General features: G+C 38.4%; 1 protein-coding gene across 40 annotated transcripts in view; it reads left to right on the forward strand.

Moving 5' to 3' along the window:
• Positions 1–22,918, forward strand: part of ABI3BP (ABI family member 3 binding protein) — a 232,874-nt gene that overhangs the window by 187,834 nt on the left and 22,122 nt on the right. For all 40 annotated transcript variants that reach the window (XM_087861659.1, XM_087861660.1, XM_087861662.1 and 37 more), the window contains 6 exons: positions 5,337–5,414; positions 7,099–7,203; positions 8,524–8,652; positions 9,291–9,359; positions 16,591–16,800; positions 21,802–21,910. In XM_087861659.1, the coding sequence (XP_087717785.1) occupies positions 5,337–5,414; positions 7,099–7,203; positions 8,524–8,652; positions 9,291–9,359; positions 16,591–16,800; positions 21,802–21,910 (700 nt within the window). The remainder of the gene's footprint in view (positions 1–5,336; positions 5,415–7,098; positions 7,204–8,523; positions 8,653–9,290; positions 9,360–16,590; positions 16,801–21,801; positions 21,911–22,918) is intronic.

Below are 22,918 nucleotides of genomic sequence, written 5' to 3' on the forward strand. Positions count from 1 at the left end.
GTAAAAATAGAAGAAAGCATTTGTGTCAACAAAGGAAATGAAAGAACAGGTAGCTATGATCAAACTTGGAAGTCATTAACCTTCAGTGTAACCAAGTACTGATTCTCACTAGGAACATGCTAATTGTATTGCAGAAGAAAAACAGCATTATTATAAGTTTATCTGCAATATAAACACATTTTTTTCCAGAGTCCCTTGTAACACAAACTGACGTCTATGACCCTTTAGTGTAGATGAAATCAACTTTGTAGTATTAACTCATCTATCTAAACTGTGGATGGACATCCTCTTAACAGAGTTTCCTCATTTTATTTAGTTGGTTGCTAGTAGAAACGGGCTGGTGAGCGCAGGTAGACAAAGCTGATCTCAGTTTCTGCTTCCCTTGTTCTCCTTCTATCCCCAACCAAAGGCACTGCACATGTTCTGTTGTCCGTTGGAATTTCCCTTCGGGAAATGCTGCCCGTCTGTGGGGAATGAAGTCAGCAGACAGCATCCTCTTTCAGCTCCTTCAGAATCAGCCTCAGCTGAGTGAGCTTTGGTTGGAGGTCAGGGTGATACATCTCCAGGTCTGCTACAGTATCACTTAACAATCCAATGATATTTGCCTCAGGAATGCAAAATTGGTTCAACATTCAAACAAATTTGTGTAATTCACCACATTAACAGAGAAAAGGATAAAAATCATACCATCACCTCAGTAAATACAAAAAACAAACATTCGACAAATTCAAAATCCATTCATGATGGAAATTCTCAGAAAACTAAGAATAGAAGGAACTCTCCTCACCCTGATAAAGGACATCTGTGAAAAACCCGCAACTAACATCATACTTAACCGTGACAGTCTGAATGTTTTTCTCCTCTTAGCACAGGATTCCTACTTTTACCACTTAGCTGAAAAGAGGAGTGGAGCATTCAGCCAATGCAATAAAGCAAAAAAGGAAGTAAATGGTATAAAAATTGGAAATCATAGATGACATGTAGGATATAATGAATGGAAAATTTAATAGCTCTCAGACTATTTGCTTATGGAATAAGGTTTTTAAAAATTCATGAGAAAAAGGATGGCTTAAAAATCTGTTCTCTCCAGATCACTGACTTACATGAGTCCACCTTACTTTGATTCTGCATTGTGTTGTTCTGGCTTATTTCCAGAAATGCAGGTATTTCCGTTGTTTATTTTCTCCTCTCACCCAGTCCCACTATCTCATCCACTCTCACTTCTAGCTTCTATCGAGTCTTAATGAGACTTAATTTCTATGTCAACTGATTCCTAATCAACTTTGACATCTTGCCCAGAATATTTATCTTTATTATTCATCCATCTCACATACATTTTCCTATAGTTCTTCTTGCTGAAATTTTCAGCCTGGGTATTTTACATTAAAAAGAAAAATCAGTTGATACAGGTAGTGTTTAGGATTTATAGGACATATTCTTCATGGTTTTCGGCCACTTGAGATTGTGCCCTGGGAAGACTCAAAAAGAGATTCTGAGGCCTCAAAACTATGTACCTTTGATTATTTAGGCTTCTGTAAAAATCTTGCAATGATTCCATAAACTCTGGGACTCTTTAAACCATCTTGAGCTAGGTTTCTTATTTCATAACATCATTACATTTACCCAGCTTTATATGCATTTCTTAGCTATATTTATAAATATGCCTCCACCTCAAAGTCCGAAAGTAGCCTACAAAGGTTGAGGTTATATGTAGGTCATTTTTCCAGCACTCTGCTTTTAGAGGTTTTCCAGAGATATGTTTCAGCTTCACTGGTGTGTTCTAAAAATTACAGCCAACTTCAGGTCTACACTGCAGAGATGCAACATGCATGCCCTGGACCAGATCACATAGACTATAGTCCCACAGGCCAAATCTGGCTCACTGCCTATTTTCATGAGTAAAGTTTTGTTGAAACGTAGCCTGCTTTCATAATAGAAGGGTAGAGTGGAACAGTTGTGATGGGGACGGTATGGTCCACAAAGCTGAAAATGTTTACTGTCTGTCCAGCACAGAGTGGGCTAACTTCTTTTATCAAGGCTCAGTCTCCCAACTTTCTCCCTGTAGAAGGAAGTTGCTGAGCTGTACAGGGACTCTTTCATCCAACCAACATTTATTGAAGGCCCATTATGTTTCAGGCAAAATGTAGTCTGGAAACCAACTTGACACATGTGGTTTAGCAGATATGTTAAATACTTGAACCTGAGACTCCTCTCTCTGCCTCCTAATGAGGAATCCACACTTGACTGCCCCCACAGAGTGTGCTTGACAACCAGAAACCTCCAGACTCCTCCGAGATGAGCAATGTGTTTTTCTGGGCCGTGGCTAAATCTTCCAGTCTGCTGGCTCATCACTCCTGGCTTTTTAGCAAGGTGCTAAGATTTGGAGACAAAGGCACAGAGACTGATCATGCATAAATACCACCCCTTTTTGGTCACAGAGAATAGTGTCTGATACATCTGGAAATGGATTTTCAGTTTACTGTGTTTGTGACATTTTTGTTACCGTGGTTAAAAATACTCAAATGATTACTTCATTTTTGACAATCATTGGTAAGGGGTAAATTATGTAAATCCAGAGATTTTTGGAGAACTCCCATATGGCAGTTGGGGGCTCATGCTAAAACTCCACTTGGTGCCTCCAGAGCCAACTCTGCCCTTTCTAAAATATGTTGATTAATCCTGCCTGAGGGAAAAAGAATTCAGGTCACAGCCTGGGCCAGACTGGCTGATTAAGTGCCAATTCCTGAGAATTCTTTCTCCATAGTATCTCTCTTCCTGGCTTCTTCCTTTGCCTTCCCGTTGCCTCTCTGCTACCTCTGGCCTTCACTTGCTCTCTGATTCAGAGCAAAAGAAGTTCACTGGTGTCTGGGCTCTGGTGCTCACGTTGCTGCCTGGCTGACATGCAAACCACAGCAAGGTGTAGGCATGGCCAGACCCGGAGTTCTTCCCCCTATCCCCAGTTCAGTGCCCTTTCCCTGAGCCCCATGGCTGCCATTGGCAGGGCTCTTACCAACATTTTTCTACCCTGCCAACTTTTATCTGTTTCGGAAGGCTGAAGACAGTCCAGGTTCGCCGCTGATTGATTTGGGTACTTACCTTGAAGGATCATAAGAGTAAGATGCTTCTTTCTCTACCTACACAGAAAGTGACACAAGAGCTGGTTTCTGTTGATTTTTTTCTGAATTAGAAATGAAGCCAGGGAAATTGTATCTTTGGTCTTACTCATAAAGTCGTCTTGCAGAATTTTGGATTCTCTCCTGTATCTCCAATTCACTAGCCCCTGTGGCTGGAGGATTTGTCCACTGTCAGGATCTGAATTCTCTGAGTCCCACACACTAGTGGCATGGTTGGATGACCTTTGCTTGCCAGCCAGGGCCATTCAGACCTCACACAGTGGTGATGCCTCAAATCACCCAAACGGCAGAAGATAGGACTCTAAAGCTAAAGTCACTTAGCGTCTTTGTGAGGAATAATGGAAGCAAGACGCTGACAAGAGGAAGACAGTACGCTGTGCTGCGCCACTTAGTGGCTAAGAGCTAGGCTTTAAGCTGGGCACATGTCGGTCGAGTCCCAACACTTCCTAGCTTTGAGTTGCCTAATCTTCTCTTGCCTTGGGTTTCCTCATCTCTGGGACCTGGATAGTGTCTCCCACACAGAAGGGTTGTACGGATCAAATAAGGCAATGAATGTGAAAGGTGCTTTGAGCCAAAATGCTTTGTTTCTGTTTTTCAGTTAGAAAGATTTGGGAAAATGCTGCGAAGAATCACTAAAGGCACACACAGTCTACTAGCCTTCTAGAATACACAGTACATTTTTTACTCTCAAAGAGTAGTGGTAAATCAGGCTCACCAAGCCAGGTTATCCCAGTGACACAAATGGAAGTACTTTCCATTCCTCTGTGCCATGAACAAATGAGTCCTTTTCCAACCAAAACACCCAAATGAGTCCTTTCTCTGACCACATTACACTGAGAGTGGGCACAGGAAGAAAACTAATGAGCCATTTGTTTTCACCATGCCTGTGGCATTAGCCACAAAATAGTCTTTGACCCCAAAAACACATTCTTCCTACTACAAATAAGCAACATTTAATTCATGGCTCCATACAAACATTCTCCATGATTTTATATATCCTCTCTTAACCAAGCAGCAGAGAATATGGGATTGCAATACTGGGGTTTCTATATGAATGTTAATTATAATTATTATAGTATTAATAATTATGTTAATAATTGTAATGCTATATGTTAATTAAAATGTTGATTTATAATAATTTAATTTCATCACTTAATGCACTAATATCTGATTTTTGGCAAGCAAAGCTTCTCCTGTATTTTAATCTATATTATTTTAATATATCTGCCTGCATATTAAATGAGATTGAGTGTGTAATGTCACTACATAGTCCCTAGAACACAGTGAATACTCAAAACAAGGTGTTGATTTTGGTTGTCATTGTTAATGTATAGACTAGTATATTAAATGTTCTTATTTTTTAAGTATGTGAATTATAGTCAGATCCTCAGTGAAGATTCTTGTCTGTATGGATAATGTCTGTTTCTGTTCTTCATGATGACTGTCAGACATTGGGGAAGATTATTTGATAATGTAAAAGCACAATCATTCAAAAAATAAGACAAAACCTAATTTGGCTCCCCCTCTCCTTAGGACAGATATTCAAGCTCCAAGCATGACTATTTAGGTGAATGAGTAATAACCACCAGATTATATTTGAGAGACTTAGGAGATAAAATATCATACAAAACAATTTTCAGATCAATTTCTTCCAAACAGCAATTTGGAGCTCTGTGCCCGCCCAGGACTAATTTACAAGTCTCAAAGGCACAGATGCGGTTTGTGGCCTAACCAGCGTGATAGCCAAGGCTTCTCCAGGAATATTTTTTTAAGTCAACTTACCAAGTGTAAATCCAAACACATTGGATTTTTAAGAGGTTTTAAGGGGGTATTGGAGGGTTGGAGGAAAACTTTTTTTAAACCACAGAATGTGCTCATGAATATTGGCAAAAAATGGCCAGTCACTGAATGTGAAGTCTGCCTGATGAGACCATACCACCCAGGAAGGCAGTACAGTGTGGGCATCATGGAAAATTAAAACCATGATCCATAATCAAATACTAACTCTTCAGAAAAACTATTACAGCTACTGAATACGGGGCTTTGAATATTTTCTATATGCAGATAATGTGCGGCACGAAAACACCAGTGCCACCGTTTCGCATTGAATGCACATTATCACTGATTACCAAGTTTCTGTGAAAAAACCATTCAGCACATTTTTGCTGTCTATTTACTCCCTTCCGTTATGTCTGCTCACAGGGGTCAAGCAAGCACCAAAGCCATCAGGTGCTGGTAAAAATGTGTCAGTGGATTCTACCCACTCCACAAAAAGACCAGGTAAGAACTAAGATACTGGCTCCCTTACTTTGCTCTACTGTGCTCCTTGGGGGTAACTGCAGTGTCACATGTTGTAGCCAAAACAGCGTCATCCTCACAGCTCTCAAAAAACCATGGCAACAGGGCATGGTGCTGCTAGAGAAACATCCTAAAATACTATCTTTGGGGCGCCTGGGTGGCTCAGTTGGTTAAGCATCCAATTCTTGATTTCAGCTCAGGTCGCAGTCTCAGGGTCGTGAGATGGGGCCCGCGTCCGGTGTCAGGTGTGGAGTCTACGGAAGAGTCTCTCTCCCTCCGCCCCTCCCTCACCCTGTGCATGCTCCCTCTCAATCTCTTCCCCCCTCCAAAAAAAATTTAAAAATAAGATATTATCTTTGGGGGAATGAATAGTGCTCTGTGCACACATGAAATATTTATAAGAACCAGTAATGGGTACTAATTCAAGAATCGCTTTGTACAATGTTCTGAGGGATCACAATGGACAAATGCTGAAGAGTCACTGTGGGTTCTAGTGTTCATGTTGCAATTCTGTTCTTGTGTAATTTACTATAATATCCTTTTGCCTGATAGGATTTATGTGCCTAGTTTAAGACTGTGCTCTATATAATAGGCCAAAATTACGAAGCTGGTGACTTGGAAAGGTTTGCGTTGAGCAAGAACCATTCAAAAGGTTGCTATGCAACCTACTCTGGTGTCTTAACGCCTGGGCTACAGACCCGTATTCTGCTACCACACTCCCCGCCCTGCACGTGTCCGAGTGCACACTCGCCAGCCTGCCAAGAAGTACTTGTCACAGGGCATTTTCCTAGGTTGTTGGCTTCTACTCGAAGATTTTTAACCAACATATTATGCAAAGAAAGAGGTGAATTTTTAAGCCATAACACAAGACTTAGAATTTGGGTTAAGGTGGATTGCTCTAGGCATCTCTAGCCTTGCCAGCCTTTGTGCAAAGTATGAGAAGATAATTTGTGCGTAGTGTATAAAGGTATCTCTTCCCTCTGCCCTTTAGGCAGACTCTTTAGTAAATTGTGCCCTTCCTCTAGGCTGGCAGGCTGGCACCAGGGCTCACAGATGGGTGAGCAGAGTGCGTGTTAAACTTCATTTCCCATTCACATAGCCCTCGCCAAGGGCCCTTGTGCAGTGCACAACTGTTCGTACTGACCCTGCTCTTCACAGGCACATCTGCTTCTGCCATCAAGGCTGCTTTGTTGTAATATTTTGAAAAGTTCTGAAAGCGTTTGTTCAGTTGCAATCGTATAATAGATTGAGGTGGTGGGGTAGAGCATCCACCAAAGGAGAAATTATATCCTTTAACAATTTAAAGCTAAAATGACATAAGAAATTGTAGTCTGAAAATGAAAGGCAATGGGGGACAATGAAACTCAGAAATACTGCTGAGCCTATATGAGAAACTAAAGATGTTAAAGTCTATGTACAGTTTCAAAAAGCAGATGGACCTATAATTAGAGGATATTTTCCCATATGTTAATGGGCTTCATTATTCGTGGGTATATTACCAACATTAATTTAGAGGAATATCAGAATGTATTACTCATAGACACTTTTCTACAGAATCTGTCCCCTGTCTTCCAATTGCTACTTATCAAATGTTATATTTTTTAAAACCTGACATGTTTACAGAATGAATCCTTATGGCAGCTTTATCTGTAATATAATCTCATAGGCGCAGTCCCAGGCACTCGCCGCCCACCCTTGCCTCCTAGACCTGTACCCCCACGAAGAAAACCTTTACCACCGAATAATGTCACTGGCAAGCCAGGAAGTGCAGGTATGTCGGCCATGTGCCTTCTCCCTCCGTGGTGTTCACTTGCCTAGACAACCACAAGCCCTTCTTGGTGTGCTAGCAGGTGATAGACAAGTCCTTGGCTCATGGGACGTGTGCCTGTGTTGGCCCCCAGAACTGGACACCGTGAGTCCACTGGACGCTGGGCTTCTATCCTGATTCCGGGGGGTGAGGTCCCAGAAGCCATCCCTGTGCATCTAGGCCAGTTCGCTTTTTAAATGTTGTGACACAGAAGCTCCCTCAGGCCTTTCGACAAGTGCCTTATTTTGGATAAGGCACTGTGCGTTGCCAGCCTGCCAGGGGTAATGGAAAATGTGATGTCCTGTTGTCTCTTTATCATGATGTCCTGAAATGAAATCCTGACATCTCATTGAGAGCTCCCCTGTTCACCAGCCGTCATGCTGGCCCCAGTATTGGGGTACTGCGGGAGAGCCTGAGGGCTAGAACATTAGCCGCTCCAGGCTGTGCGACAGGGCAGGAATATATTGTAGAAGTCAACAGAACAGATACTACATTAAGCATCTTTTTCCTTCTTCTCCAGCCATGATCCATGCCTGCCAGTTACTCTCCAGGTCAAGCCATTGCACCTCCTTGATAGCTTTCCTGTAAAACGCCTTCCATCTAATCCCGCCACTTCATACGTGGTTCACCGGCTCTGCCTTCGCCTGCTACCCCTGCTTTCGGCTCTTGACTTCCCTCTTGGCTACCAGGCTCGCACCCCGACCATTCATCCCCTTCTCATCTCGTCTTATGACTTCCTAGTGAAAATCTTTCAGTGAGTCCTTGTCACCTAAAAACAATGTCCAAATCGACAGTATGGAAGGCCCTTCATGATCAGGCCTTTCCTGTCCTTCCACAGTCAGCTTTCATGGCACCTCAAAGTACTCTTGGCTCTCACACGGTCAAGTTAAACGCACCAAGTAGTTTCATGCTTCCCTGGCTTGGTTCTTCCTACAACCTCTGCCCAGAATATGGCTGTCATACCTACCTGCTGATTATTTCACTTCTTTATTGGCACAACCTCTGTGAAGACGTTCCTACCCTCCCCTCACCCACCCTTCATCTTTCTCCATAGACATTACTACTCTTTCTTACTTTCTCTGTGACCTTATCCAGTTCTTTCACAATTTCTGTAATGCTTCAATATATTTGGCTCACACATCTATTTCGATCAAAGATACAGGTTTTGTTTTCTCTCCAAGCCTGGCATATAGTGTAAGTGCTGAATAAATATTTATGGAATAAATGAAAGGGGAACTTGGCAGAGCTCCTATAAAGCCTGACTACTTTGGCTCTACGTTACAGGAATCATTTCATCGGGCCGAGTAACTTCTCCACCCCCAAGGGCCACACTCAGGCCTACTGAAGCCCCTTCAGAGAGAACAGAGACCGATGAAAAGCATCCAACAGCTCCTGCCTCAGGAGAAGATCTTGGTTAGTATGTCAGTCACTTCACACTGCATGCTTAGCCATGAAGTACCAAAAGATTTCAAGTTAGGGGGGAAAGAGTATCAGTTCTGGATTATCTGTTTTATTCAATTTTAGGATTAATAGGAGTCTTTTTACATTTTGAAATTATACTCATATTTAAAGCTTTGAGATAGAATATGGTCCTTCCCTTCATAGACAGAGAAGAAAGTACCCAAGATTTTTAGAGAAGTCTTCCTGAAAAGATCTAGATTACTCAGTGCTTCTCACTAAATCAGATGTCATTATTAGTCATACATATCTTGGGGTGCCTGGCTGGAGAGCATGCCACTCTTGATCTCAGGGTCATGAGTTCAAACCCCCCGTTGGGTGTGGAACCTAATTAAAAAATAAGTCATACGTATATTAATTTATTAATGAGTACTGCCTGCTTTAATCTTTAAATCATTATTTAGTATACTCAGAACACCTGCAGCAGGACACAATTAAAGGCCTTTTATTGTGGCTAGTATGTATAATTATAATAACAGAATAAGCAACTGACCAGGAGGCATATCAAGTATTTATAGTTTTTAATACTTTTTCATTTTATTGAGAAGGTTTTTTATATTTTGCTAAAATAATTTATTATCTTCTATTCTCAGGTAATATAACTGACTTTAGCTCAATTCCAACAAGAGAAACTGATCCTCTTGGGAAGCCCAGATTCAAAGGTATGTATGATTGGCTCCAAATCTCAATTTTAGCAAGGCTGTCTTTGGTGGAAATACCAATTAATAACTGCAGTAATAACTGCGAAATCTAAGTAGCATAGTCTAATAAGGATTTATTTCTCATGTGTTTCCAAGTCACCTGAGGGTCAGCTGATCTAGGTTGTGCTTGACTGGGTGGTTCTGCTTCTGGCAGCAGGTACAGCTGGGCCTCCTGTGGCTTGGGCTCAGCTGCGCTCCATGGTTTTTCATTCTGGTGCTCAGGATGAAGGACCAACAGTGACTTAGGACGAGCCATTTTAATGACAATACAAAGTCAAGAGTGGGGAGTTCAAAAACACAACAAGCTCTTCCTTGTTTTGTACCTGCCAATATCCATTGGCCAAAGAAAGACATAGCTGACCTCAGATAAAGATAGGGGAAGTGTGCTCCTTCCATGGGTATAGAGAATATTTCTGAACAGTGTCAAATCCACGCAGTGAGAGAGCTATGATACAGAGCCCAGTATTTCCTTTTCGTAATATTTTTTTTTTCTAAAGTGTAGAATTTGATAAATCTTGACATATGTACACACCCATGAACCCATCACAATCACAATCACACATGAACCACATCACAATCACATCAGGATAATAAATACATACCCCACCTCCAAAAGTGTCATCGTGTACTTTTACAATCCCTCCATCCCACTCCTCCCACCAAATCTCTAGTTCCTAGATAACCACAGATCTGCTTTACTGTAAATATCTATGCATTTTGTGGATTTTTATGCACATGAAAAGATATAGTATGAACTTTTTTTGGTCTGGTTTCTTTCACTCAGCATAATTATCTTAAGACTCATTCATGTTACAACATGTATCAATAGTTCACTTCTTTTATTGCTGACTGGTATTCTAGTATATGGATATATAATTATTAAACCTATTTATGACATTTGGGTTTTTTCTAATTTTTTTTACATTACCAGTGAAGCTGCTATGACCATTCATGTACAAGTGTTTATATAGACATATGCCTTCATTCCTTTTGGACAAATCCCTTTGGACAAATACAAGAGCAGTGGCTAGATCATATGAGTGTATATTTAACATTTTAAGAAACTACAAACTGTTTTCCACAGTAGTTGTACTTTCAGTCAGCCTTTCAGTCAGCAGTGACTGAGAGTTCTAGTTCCTCCACATCTTTGCTGACACTTAGTATGGTCAGTATTTTCCGTTTTAATCGTTGTAATAGGTGTGTAGTAGAATCGGATTGTGATTTTTCTTTGCATATCTCTAATGACTAAGGATGCTGAGCATCTATTCGCATCCTTATCAGCCACCTGTTTTGGTGTGTCCAAATTTTTTGTCCATTTTTTTATGGTATTGCTTGTTTTCTTACTGTTGAGTTTGAGAATCCTTAAAGGTTGGTTGGTTGGGTGGTTGGTTGATTGATTTTAAAGAGAGAGACAGCGTGCACATGAGCAGGGGGAGGGGCAGAGGGAGAAGGAAAGAATCCTCAAGCAGACTCCCCACTGCATGCAGAGCCCCATGCAGGGCTTGATCCCTGGACCCCAAGATCATGACCTGAGTGGAAATCAAGACTAGGATGCTTAACTGACTGAGCCACCCAGGCTACCTGAGATTCTTTGTATTTTTTGGTAGAAGACCTTATTCAGGTATATGCTTTAATAAATATCTTCTCCCAGTGTGTGTCTTCTGTTTTTTAATTTTAATAAATCTCAGTTTATTAATTTGATTTTTTATATACACTATTTTGATATTGTATTTAAGAAATCATTGACCATTCAGAGGTCATAGAGACCTTTTCCATTTCCTTCTAGAAGTTTCTCTGCTGTTTCCTTCTAGAAGTTTTCTACTTTTATATTTAGGTCTATGATCTACATTGTGTCAAATTTTGTATATGATACAAAGTATGAAAAAAATCAGTTTCCCTATGGATGTAAAATTTTTCCAGCATCATTTGTTGAAAAAACTATTCTTTCCACTAAATTTCACCCTGTTACCCCATCCCTCCACCCTCCTCCCCTCCAGCAACCTTCAGTTTGTTTCCTAAGACCAGTGATGGGTAGTAAGGAGGGCACATATTGCATGGTGCACTGGGTGTTATACGCAACTAATGAATCATTGAACTTTACATTGGAAACCGGGGATGTACTGTATGGTGACTAACATAATAAAAAAAAAACATTAAAAAAAAAAGTCTTTTATGGTTTGTCTCCCTCTCTGGTTTCATCTTGTTTCATTTTTTCCTCTCTTCCCCTATGATCCTGTTTTGTTTCTTAAATTCCACATATGAGTGAGATCATATGATAATTGTCTTTCTTTGATTGACTTATTTCTTAGCCTAATATCCTCTGGTTCCATCCACGTCATTGCAAATGGCAAGATTTCTTTCTTTCTTTCTTTCTTTCTTTCTTTCTTTCTTTCTTTCTTTCTTTCTTTCTTTCTAAATATTCTATTCGTAAGAGGAATGTTGTGTTTGTTTGCTAGGGCTGCCATAACAAAATGCCATAAACGTGGTGGTTTAAACAACAGAAATTTATTTTCTCATGGTTCTGGAAGTCAGAAGTCTGAAATCAAGGTATCATCAGATTTCAGTTCTTTTGTGGCCTCTTTCCTTGGATTGCAGATGGCCACCTTCTCACTCTGTCCTCATATGGCCTTTCCTGCGGGTGCACACATCCTTGGTGTCTCTTCCTCTTATTAAGGACACCAGTCACCGTGGATTAGAATCCCACCCTTATGACCTCATTTAACCTCATTTACAACTATAAAGACCCTAACTCCAAATAAAGTCGCATTGGGAGTTAGGGCCTCAACACAAGAATTTTAGGGAAACAATTTACATAACAAGTGTTCTATAAATGTCAATTAGGTCAAATTGGTTGATTGTATTGTGCAATTCTTTTATATATTCAGTGATTTTTTTCTGTCTACCTGTTCTATCAATTAAAGACAGAAGAAATTGAAATCTCTGGCTATAATTGTGGATTTATTCCTACTTACATTTCTGTCAGCTTTTGCTATATGTATATTAAAGGTCTGTACTTAGATATAGACTTAAATTGCTTAGGATTCTAATAAACTGATGAATTGATCCTTTTTCATTATAAAATTATCTTTTCTGTTTATGGTCATACTATTTGCTCTGAAATCTAATTTGTTGATATTAGATATCCACTCAAGCTTTCTTTTGATAAGTGTTACCATGTATCTCTTCTTTTCATCCTTTTAGTTTTAATCTGTTAGTCTCTGTATATTTAAAGTGTATTTCTCATAGGCATCATATAGTTGGTTCTTGCTTTGTTATCCTATCTAATAATCTCTTCACTTTATTTTAGGTGTTTAGAACCTTATATTTAACATGACCAATGATATAATTAGGTTTAAATCTATCTCATCTTGCTATTTGTTTTCTATTTGTCCCCTCTATGCTTTGTTCCCTTTTCCCTCTTTTCCAGGCTGCCTTTAGATTTTTTTTTTTTCTAGTTGAAGTATAGTTGACACACAGTCTTACATTAGTTTCAGGTGTGCCAACATAGTGATTCAACTTTTCTATACATTATGTTGTGTTCACTACAAATGTAGTTACCATCTGTCACCATACAACATTATTACAATGCCATTGACTATATTCCCTATGCTGGACCTTTTATCCCCATGTTGTATTCATTCTGTAACAGGAGGCATGTATTTCCCACTCCCCTTCATCCATTTTGCCCATCCTCCCACCACCTCCCCTCTGACAACCATCAGTTTGTTTTCTGTATTTATGGATTTGTTTCTGCTTTTTGTTGGTTTGTTCATTTGTGTGGGGTTGTTTTGTTTTGTTTTTTTAGATTCTACATATAAGTGAAATCATACAGTACTTGTCTTTCTCAGTCTGACTTACTTCACTTAGCATAATACTCTCTAGGTCTATCTATGTTGTTGCAAATGGCAAGATCTCATTCTTTTTTATGGCTGAGGAATATTCCATTGTATATATGTACCATTTTTCTTTATCCATTCATTTATCAGTGGACACTTGGGTCGTCTCCATATCTTAGCTATTGTAAATAATGCAGCAATAAACATAGGGTTGCCTATATCTTTTCAAATTAGTGCTTTCATTTTCCTTGGATAAATACATAGTAGTGGAATTACTGGATCATACAGTATTTCTGTTTTTAATTTTTTGAGGAAACTCCATACTGTTTTCCACAGCAGCTCACAAATTTACATTCCTACCAGTAGGGCACAAGGGTTTTCTCCACATTCTCTACAACACTTATTTCTTGTTTTTTTGACTCTAGCTATTCTGACAGGTGTAAGGTGATAGCTAACTGTAGGTTAGATTTGCATTTCCCTGATGATTAGCGTTGCTGAGTATCTTTTCATGTTTCTGTTGGCCATTTCAATGACTTCCCTTGGAAAAATGTCCATTCAGGTCTTGTGTCCATTTTTTTTTTTAAGATTTTATTTTTTTATTGGACAGAGAGAGACACAGTGAGAGAGGGAACACCAGCAGGGGGAGTGGGAGAGGGAGAAGCAGGCTTCCCACCAGGCAGGGAGCCCAATGCGAGGCTCCATCCCAGGACCCTGGGATCATGACCTGAGCCAAAGGCAGACGCTTAATGACTGAGCGACCCAGGTGCCCCTCTTGTGTCCATTTTTTAATTGGAGTGTTTGTGGGTTTTGATGTCGAGTTGTATAAAGTCTTTATATATTTTGGATATTAAACCCTTATCAGATATACCATTTGCAAGTATCTTCTCCCATTCAGTAGGTTGCCTTTTTGTTTTGTTGATAATTTCTTTGTGCAAAAGGTTTTTACTTTGATGTAGTCCTGATTGTTTTTGTTTTTGTTTAACTTGTCTGAGGAGACATGTCTAGAAAAATGTTGCTAAGGCTGATGTCAAAGAAATTATTGCCTGTTTTCTTCTAGGAGTTTTATGGTTTCAGGTCTCACATTTAGGTCTTTAATCCACTTTGAGTTTATTTTTGTGTATGGTGTAAGCAAGTGGTCTAGTTTCATTCTTTTGCAAGTAGCTGTCTAGTTTGCCCAGCACCATTTATTGAAGAGACTGTCTTCCCTATTGTGTATTCTCGCCTCCTTTGTCATAGACTAATTGAAATGTAGGTGTGGATTTATTTCTGGAGACTGAGTAGTATTATGATTCTTTTTTCTCTCTTTAGTTGTCTTACTAACTGTAACTCTTTATTTTGTTATTCTAGTGGTTGCTTTGGGGTTTATAGTATGCATCTTTTACTTACCTACCTTATCTTAACTTTATCTACCTTCCAGTGATACTCTGCAACTTCACAAATAGTGCAAGAACCTTCTGTTCTTATGTTAGTTATGCTTATGTTAGTACAGCAAGTTTTCTCTTCTCCTGGCCTATCGTTGTTATACATTTTACTTTTACGTGTTAATACATCACACTAAATTGTTACTTTTTATGTTTAAATAGTAAATTATCTTTTAGAAGGAATTAATAATAAAATGCTGTGCATATTTACCTATATAGTTACTATTTTCAGCACTCTTTGTCCCTTTGTGTGGATCCATATTTCCATCTGACATCATTCTCCTTCCGCCTGAACGTCCTTTAATCGTTCTTGTAGTGTGGGTCTGCTAGTTCCGAATTCTGTCAGCTTTTGTATGTCTAAAAGGTATTTCACTTAAAAAATTTTTTTCACTAGTTATAAAATCCTAGATGATAAGGGTTTTGTTCCCCCAGGATTTAAAGATGTTGCTCCACTACCTTCTCACTCACATTCTTTACAATGAGAGATCTGCCATAGTCCTTACCTGTGCTGTTCTATATACGATGCGTCTTTCCTTTTCTGCCTCCTTTAAAAGGTTTTCTCCTTATCATTGGTTTTGAGAAACTTAATTATATTGGTGTAGTTTCCTCATGTTTATTTTGCTTAGGTTTCTTTGAGCTTTTTGTATCTGTGGGTTTAGAGATTTATCAGATTTTGAAATTTTTTTTAATTATTTTAACTTTTTTTATAATTTTTTTTATCATATTATGTTAGTCACCATACAGTACATCCCTGGTTTTTGATGTAAAGTTTGATGATTCCTTAGTTGCGTATAACACCCAGTGCACCATGCAATACGTGCCCTCCTTACTACCCATCACCGGTCTATCCCATTCCCCCACCCCCCTCCCCTCTGAAGCCCTCAGTTTGTTTCTCAGAGTCCATAGTCTCTCATGCTTCATTCCCCCTTCTGATTACCCCCCCTTTCTTTATCCCTTTCTTCCCCTACCGATCTTCCTAGTTCTTATTTTCCATAGATGATAGAAACCAGATTTGGAAATTTTTTGACTGTTATTTCTTCAAATATTTTTTCTGCCTCTTCTCTATTGAGATACTAAAATTATGTGTATATTATACTTCCTGAAGTTGTCCCACAACTCACTGATGCTCTTTTCATTATTTTTAATTCTTTTTTTCTCTCCAGTTATATTTTGGGTCATTTTTATTGCTATGTCTTCAAGTTCGCTATCTTTTTTTCCAATATCGTATCTGTACTACCAACATCCTGTGTGTTTTGCATCTTATGCATTTTATTTTTCACCTCTAGAAATTTTATTTGGGTCTTTTTTATATCTTTCAATTTTTTGACCATGTGGATTATAATGATAACTGTTTTACTGTCCTTGCCTGGTGACTAACATCCATGCAAGTTCTAGATTTGATTTCAAATGATTTGTTTTTCTCCTCATTATGGGTAATATTTTCCTGTTATCTCATCATGTTGCTGGATGTTTTTTATTATAAAATATTCTTGAATTTTGATGGCTGTAGTTAAATTACTTGAAATCACTTTACCCTTTTGAGTCTGGCTTTTAAGATTTGTTAGGTGAGACCAGAACTTGTTTAGTGTAGGGCTAATTATTCCCCACTACTAAGGCAACACCTTCTTGAGTACAGTGGAAATCTGCCCCATCAATTATGCAGTTTAAAACATGCTCAGGGGGACAAATTACTTTTGGATATTAGCATAAGTTAAACCTATTTAGAAAAGTAAACCATCTACAACATCCATATCAGGTATCCCAGAGACAGGAATTCTAGATTTTCACAAGTTTGAACAACCCACATCACTGCTTTCATCTATCTGCTTATAATGTGAGACCAAATGTCCTCAAACAGAGAAATATATATGAGTCTACCTCCACCTTCTCTACAAGCTCAAACAAGGCTAAATGTCAGTGTCCTCTCTCTCTTAGGTCCTCATGTGCGATACATCCAAAAACCTGACAACAGGCCCTGCTCCATCACTGATTCTGTCAAACGGTTCCCCAAAGAGGATGCCGCTGAGGGGAATGCCACCAGCCCACCGCAGAACCCACCCACCAACCTCACTGTGGTCACTGTGGAAGGGTGTCCCTCATTTGTCATCCTGGACTGGGATAAGCCACTAAATGATACTGTCACTGGTAAGATCATGGCATGAGGACTGGTAATCTGATGGGAATCATTGATATGTGAATGTGGTACCTGGGTCAAACTGTGTCCTATGAGGTATATCTTAAGGGTCGTAAGTCCTAGCAGAGTTGTATTGCCAAAAGTGTCATATGATGGGAAAACATCATCCGTGTCCTGGTGATGGGCTTCCTGTTAATTTAATAGATCTCTTTAGGTTGCATCCCTTCCATTTCCTCTCAGAACTCTTTTTCACAGTATAAAGGTAGATCTGATCTTTCCATTATCAAGAAAATTACAGATAACATAGGAGAAGCTGGCAGTGCTGATGATATTTAAACCAGTTTTCATTTCACCAACCCAATTTCTAGATTGATCTAGAGGTTTCCAGTGGGCTATAAGTTCTTCAATTATTTTAGGAGAATTTTTTTTTAGAATTCTAATCCTAGTCAATTTTCTGCTCACCTCAGGAAACTTTAATTCTCTATCACTCACCTAATCCCTCTAAAAATGACTGTGAAAAATAAAATTCACTCTTTGAATTTATTATATGGGAATTTATTCCTTCATAGTGAACAGGTTAGTCAAACTAGAGAGGAGGAAGAAAAGACTAAGAGGCTGAATCAGCTAGAGGAATACAGCAAATAGTGGGATTATACAAAGCCGCTGCTGTCCATGTCCTGCCATGCCTGGGATGAGTAGATGGGGTTTGGAGGGGTCCACTGAGAGGCTGTCAGGATGGACAGGGGTTACACAAGGGAAGTAGGGAGTGTGAGATTCAGCATCTGACAAAAAAAAAAAAAATTTTTTTCCTGTGAATAAAGGAGAAAGCAGCAGTTACTTCTCCTCAGACAAAACTGTTTGGTCTGGGCAACTTCTGCTATAAACAGCCTATTTTTGCTTGGCTGGCTTTTTTTTTTTAAGCCATATTTTGTGAATTGCATTTTTCATGCAGACCTTGCCTTTGTTTTAAGAAAGAACCAGTCATTGCTCATATTTCCTGGGGATTTGCCTAGTCCTGCTTCTTTACTTGGGACTATGCCAGTAGGTCCTACCATCCCAATATCTAAAATACAATCTCTAAGCATTGATTATCTACATCGATTAAAAGCCCAAAACTCCCAATTCATATAAACTGTGCTAATAAGGAGGAGTTCTCATGACGGGCTGAGGCTTAGTTATCATAAAACCCAATGATCTATAAACTTTCATTAGCCTTAAAGTTGAGGGACATCAAGTTGGAATTGGTTAATATATCTAATAATCTAATACGTATTCCCTTTGGTGTCTCAATATCTGATTTAACTTTTTAAAGGCAAAAGGATTTTCCTTTCCGGTTCATCATGTAACTTTTTTTAATTGTAGAAACTTGTAATCTCCAAAAATAACGAGTATAGTTTATCCATCTAACCAATTACATTTATAACATTGTTACAAAATGTTAATGGGCTGCTTAAGATCTTTGACAAGATACTGGACTTATGATAACAATTTTCATGGATAAGGACCATATCTCTTTAGCTACAATATTTTCTAGATAGAAATAAGTCCATATTTAATCATTACCTAGTCTGTATTTAAATGTTGGACCATAAATCCTATTGTTCTATTCTATTTTTTGCACTGTTGTTTATTTTTAGTGTTTTATTAAATACCACTTGATTTCAGATGTAATCTTTTAGAAACCAGCAGCTCAGATAATACAGAGGTTAGTTCTCAAATCACTGGAAATAGTTTTATAAGAAAGGATTAAGAAGGATAACAAAAAGAGAGTGAAACATATTCTTTACTCCCCAAGTTGGCTTCTGTCAGTAATCTGTCTTTTAATTGACAGGCACATATTACCTGTAATAAATACGCTGAAATTTGGTTGCTTCTATATGTCCCTTCTACACTAAAGTGAAATAGATACACCTAAGAAATTGGCCATAGCCTGGGTCCTTGAAGAACTTTAAGTTATGAGGTGCTGCTTTGTGATATGCCAAGAGCGTGCCAGCATAGATTTAAATCCCAGACTGGCTGCGTACTATATATGCAACTTAACCTCTTTGCTTTAGTTTCCTTATTTGTAATAATAATAATAATAACTCCCACTGCTATCAACTAAGGATAATTTTTCTTAGAGAGGGATGGGGGAAGGGCAGAAGGAGAGGGAGAAAGAATTTTTTTTTAAGATTTTATTTATTTATTTATTTGTTTGTTTGTTTATTTATTTATTTAATTTTAGAGCTTGAGCTGGGGGAAGAGGGAAGGAGGAGGGAGAAGGTGGGGGGAAAGAATCTCAGACAGACTCCCTGCTGAGCCTGAAGCCCAATGTGGGGGCTCCATCTCACAACCCTGAGATCATGACCTGAGCCAAAACCAAGAGTTGGATGCCTAACCGTCTGAGCCACCAGGCGCCCCTATGAGGATACAATTAAACAGAATTTAAATCGGCAGCATTAGTCAGAAGCTGTTAAATTAATGTTTGTCAGTAGTAGCGACGGTGGGACTGGTAGAAATAGTGTCACCGTTACTATTTTCATGCTCTGTTTTCATGACCAAACTCTAATTTTCCAATCATCATAATAAATAGGATTTTTTCTGTCAAGTAAATGTTCTCTTAATAGGGCAGTAATACCCTCTGAGGAGGAAAAATACCAGTTATTCAGTGTTAGTTCTTTATAAATTCCTTGTATCTTTACTGTTAAGGAATTTATAAAGCCCATATTTTAATTTTTTTCCATATTTTAAAATATGGTAAGAAATATGGACACATACTAAGTGTCTGTCTTTACCTTCAGAATATGTCTATAGATGTTCATTCCAAACATTAATATTCCATTTCTATGGTGTTGGTGGACTTATGAAAAAGCTATGATTGCTTTAAAACATTATAAATGAAGGATATATTTACAAAGCCCAAGAATATACATTCAAAAGCTAGAATTCTAAGAGAAATTCTATTTTTTTTTATTTATGAAAATAAATTCTATATTTTGAAAACTTGTTTGGGTCTTTCAGAATAAAAATAGTATTAAATGAGCACTTAAAAATGAGTCAAAAGAAAATTAGAGAAGATATGCAGTAAGAGTTTCTAGTACTAAGAGCCTGGGATAAGATTAAAAAGAATATTACATAGTCAATGAGAAGTATCCTATGCCAAAGATGTTTTTTGGAAGGTGGTTGCTTTCATGCATAGTCAACTGGACTGTGATATAATTTTTTCTTTCAGTGACTAAGAATCTTTCCAATTGGAATCTTTCAAGTTTTTGTGACCCTAGTTTCAAAATACAACTCAGGGATGATAAGGGATAATAAAAGCAACAGCAATAATAGGTACCACCTGTTGGAAAAAAATGCAAAATACTATTAAGCACTTTCTATATATTCCTAATTTATTCCCCAACAACAACACTATGAAGAGATATTATTGACATTTTACAGATGGGAAAACTGAGACTGAGATCAAGGCAAGTGGCTTGGTCTGTCTCTTTTCATTGAGCCATGCAGTTTCCTTTTTTTTTTTTTTTTTTTTTGGAGAGGACTAACTAGCCCCTACCATGCCCTTTAATAGAAAAGTCATGAGTGTTTTCAGTCCCTCATATCAGAAGCATATCTAACCCTGTATCCAACAAGCAGTTTCCATTTTTAAAAAATCAGTTTTACTTCCATTATGATTATTCCCATCTTTTTCTAGTAAATATTGCCTCACAGCTGAGAAAAAGATATAAAATGGGTATATTTGAATTCAGGGCCCTCCCCTTCCCTCCCTTCCCACCGTCTGTGAGGACAGAAAGCCAACTGGGAGATAGGTTGGGAATAGAAGAGTTTGAGGAAGGAAATACTAAATACCAGCCCTTAGTCCTTTGGTAGCTATACTAATGTGTCCAGATACAATGGCCAATGGCTTCTAGTTTAATTTTGGAATTTTGGAAGGGTGGTCATACAAAATTATTAAGAAAGAGCTATCCTCCTTTTTCGATTTTTAAATATACCATTAAAACTTCTTCCCAAATTGAAATTGGTGATTATATCTTCCTCAGTCTTTCATAGTTTCAGTTTTATTTCCAGTCTCCTTCTCCCACCTTTGGTCTCAGTGCTGATAGCAGAAATCCCCAGGAACTTGCCTTTGCAGCCTTCTCACTTTCCCTGGTGGCTACATTCGTGTATTTTGAGTGGGGTTTGTTGTTCTTTGTTGTTTTTTGAGTTTTTAATCCCTGCATGATCTTGTCACATACATTAAACTAAACTCCAATTGAGAGCAGGGAAAAGCAACTAACAAATTTATAAATTATGTTCTTAATCTGAAAGTCTTTCTCTTGGTTAGTCCTGCAAGTTCATAGAAACATTGCCTTTAAGTGACATTTATGGAGATCGCTATGCATACTTTAAGGTCATAGTTTTTTTAAAAAGGATAATTATCAGGAAGGCATATGTAAGCAATAGGTACAAAACTTTGTAACTTACATAAGCAATAGGTACAAAAATCCCATAATTCTATAGTTCAGAATAATGAACTCTCATTCATTATTTGGTTAACTATTATTTGCTACATGATTTTTAAACCCAATTTTTTTTTGTAGCAGCACCATGAATGCAGTGGCCTTTTCCCCAGCTATATAGTAAAGCTCCATAGAGAAAGAAACGTGGCTTCTACTCAAGTACCACTTCTCATACACTGCTTTCCCCATACTGAGCGTTCCAACGAGAGCAGACTGTCCGACTTGCCTAGCAAAATCATTGGTTACCAGTCCAAAGCTGTCATCAGTCTTCACAGTTACCAAGACTTCTGTATTCCAGTAAAGGGAAAGCAGAAATGGTCAATGAGCAACTCCCAAAATGCTTTGGGACCTTCGTCATCCACTCACCACCCCCATCTGGAAATTGCTAATGCGTAAGATCAGTAGGCCTCAAGAACTGCAGTCTAAATTGCTCACTTTTATGAGAATGACTTTATGATGCTGTTAGCCTTAAGAACAATGAAATCAGCTGGGATGTAAAGACAAGTATTTGTTGGCTTTTTCACTTTTCAGAATATGAAGTTATATCCAGAGAAAATGGGTCATTCAGCGGAAAGAACAAGTCCATTCAAATTACAAATCAAACCTTCTCCACAGTAGAAAATCTAAAACCAGATACAAGGTAAGCCACCTGTGCTGTTACAGGTGAATTCTGAGAGTGTGAAAGTTGTAACAAAGGAATGAGATGACATCGTCTGTCTTTGTCTTAAGGGACGGTTTAGTTTGCATTTCATTCTTTGGCTTACTGTGCACAGCAGTAGATACCTCTAGAGTCATGTTTTGCAAATACACAAGTTATTGGTGGGGACACAAGAGCCGACAAGGTGGTCTTGTAAGTTAGCATTCTAGGTGAGAACATTGAAACATAGAAGGTCATTAATACCAAATGTTGATGTTAAGTACCAAAATTTAGAGAAGGAAAGGTCTGTAGACCAGACACAACAGGAGTGTGTATGATGTAAACTCAATCTGAAAACAGAAGAATTTGGCTGACCTGCTGGCAAGAGGAGGGCAAGGAAATAAAAGCTATGTAACAGATGTAGATGAAAATTTGTGATCGTTAATGCTTCAAATAACTATAGACCATTCCCTGGCATAGCAGTCCTTTGCTGTTGGGGTCTTTTTATCACAAACAAATGAGAATCAATTTTTGAAAATAGAAATATATAGTATTAGCAATTCTCTACAATAAAAAAAGACTTTTCTTGGCACCTCTTATTACACATTGGTACCAGGTTTTTTATATTACTGTATGGTTTTGTCATTTCTTTTTAAATCTAAAATACCCAATATTTTATCAGCTCATTGTATTGCAAGAAAAATAAGGACCTTACACACTTCTAGCAATGTAATAGGGAAGGTTGTTTTGTTTTGTTTTACATGGCTAAATCATCAAGTTTATTACTCAAGGAGATTCTTGAATGGATACAGCCAAGCATTTCCTTAATAAAGCCAATGTACTAAATTCATTTTGGGACTAAATAGCACTCTCTGTGGAAAATCAATTTCTTTTCTCAAACTCCAGAACACTGTTTGATAAGCTGTCTGTGCTTTCAGTTAAAATGAAAACACCCTCACATCTTAAGTTCAAGTACAGCAAGCCACATAGATCCGTTTTCAGAGAGACACA

The sequence above is a fragment of the Ursus americanus genome, chromosome 4, assembly GCF_024610735.1.
Source record: "Ursus americanus isolate L20-20 chromosome 4, mUrsAme1.1.p, whole genome shotgun sequence".
In the NCBI taxonomy this organism is placed as follows: Eukaryota; Metazoa; Chordata; class Mammalia; order Carnivora; family Ursidae; genus Ursus; species Ursus americanus.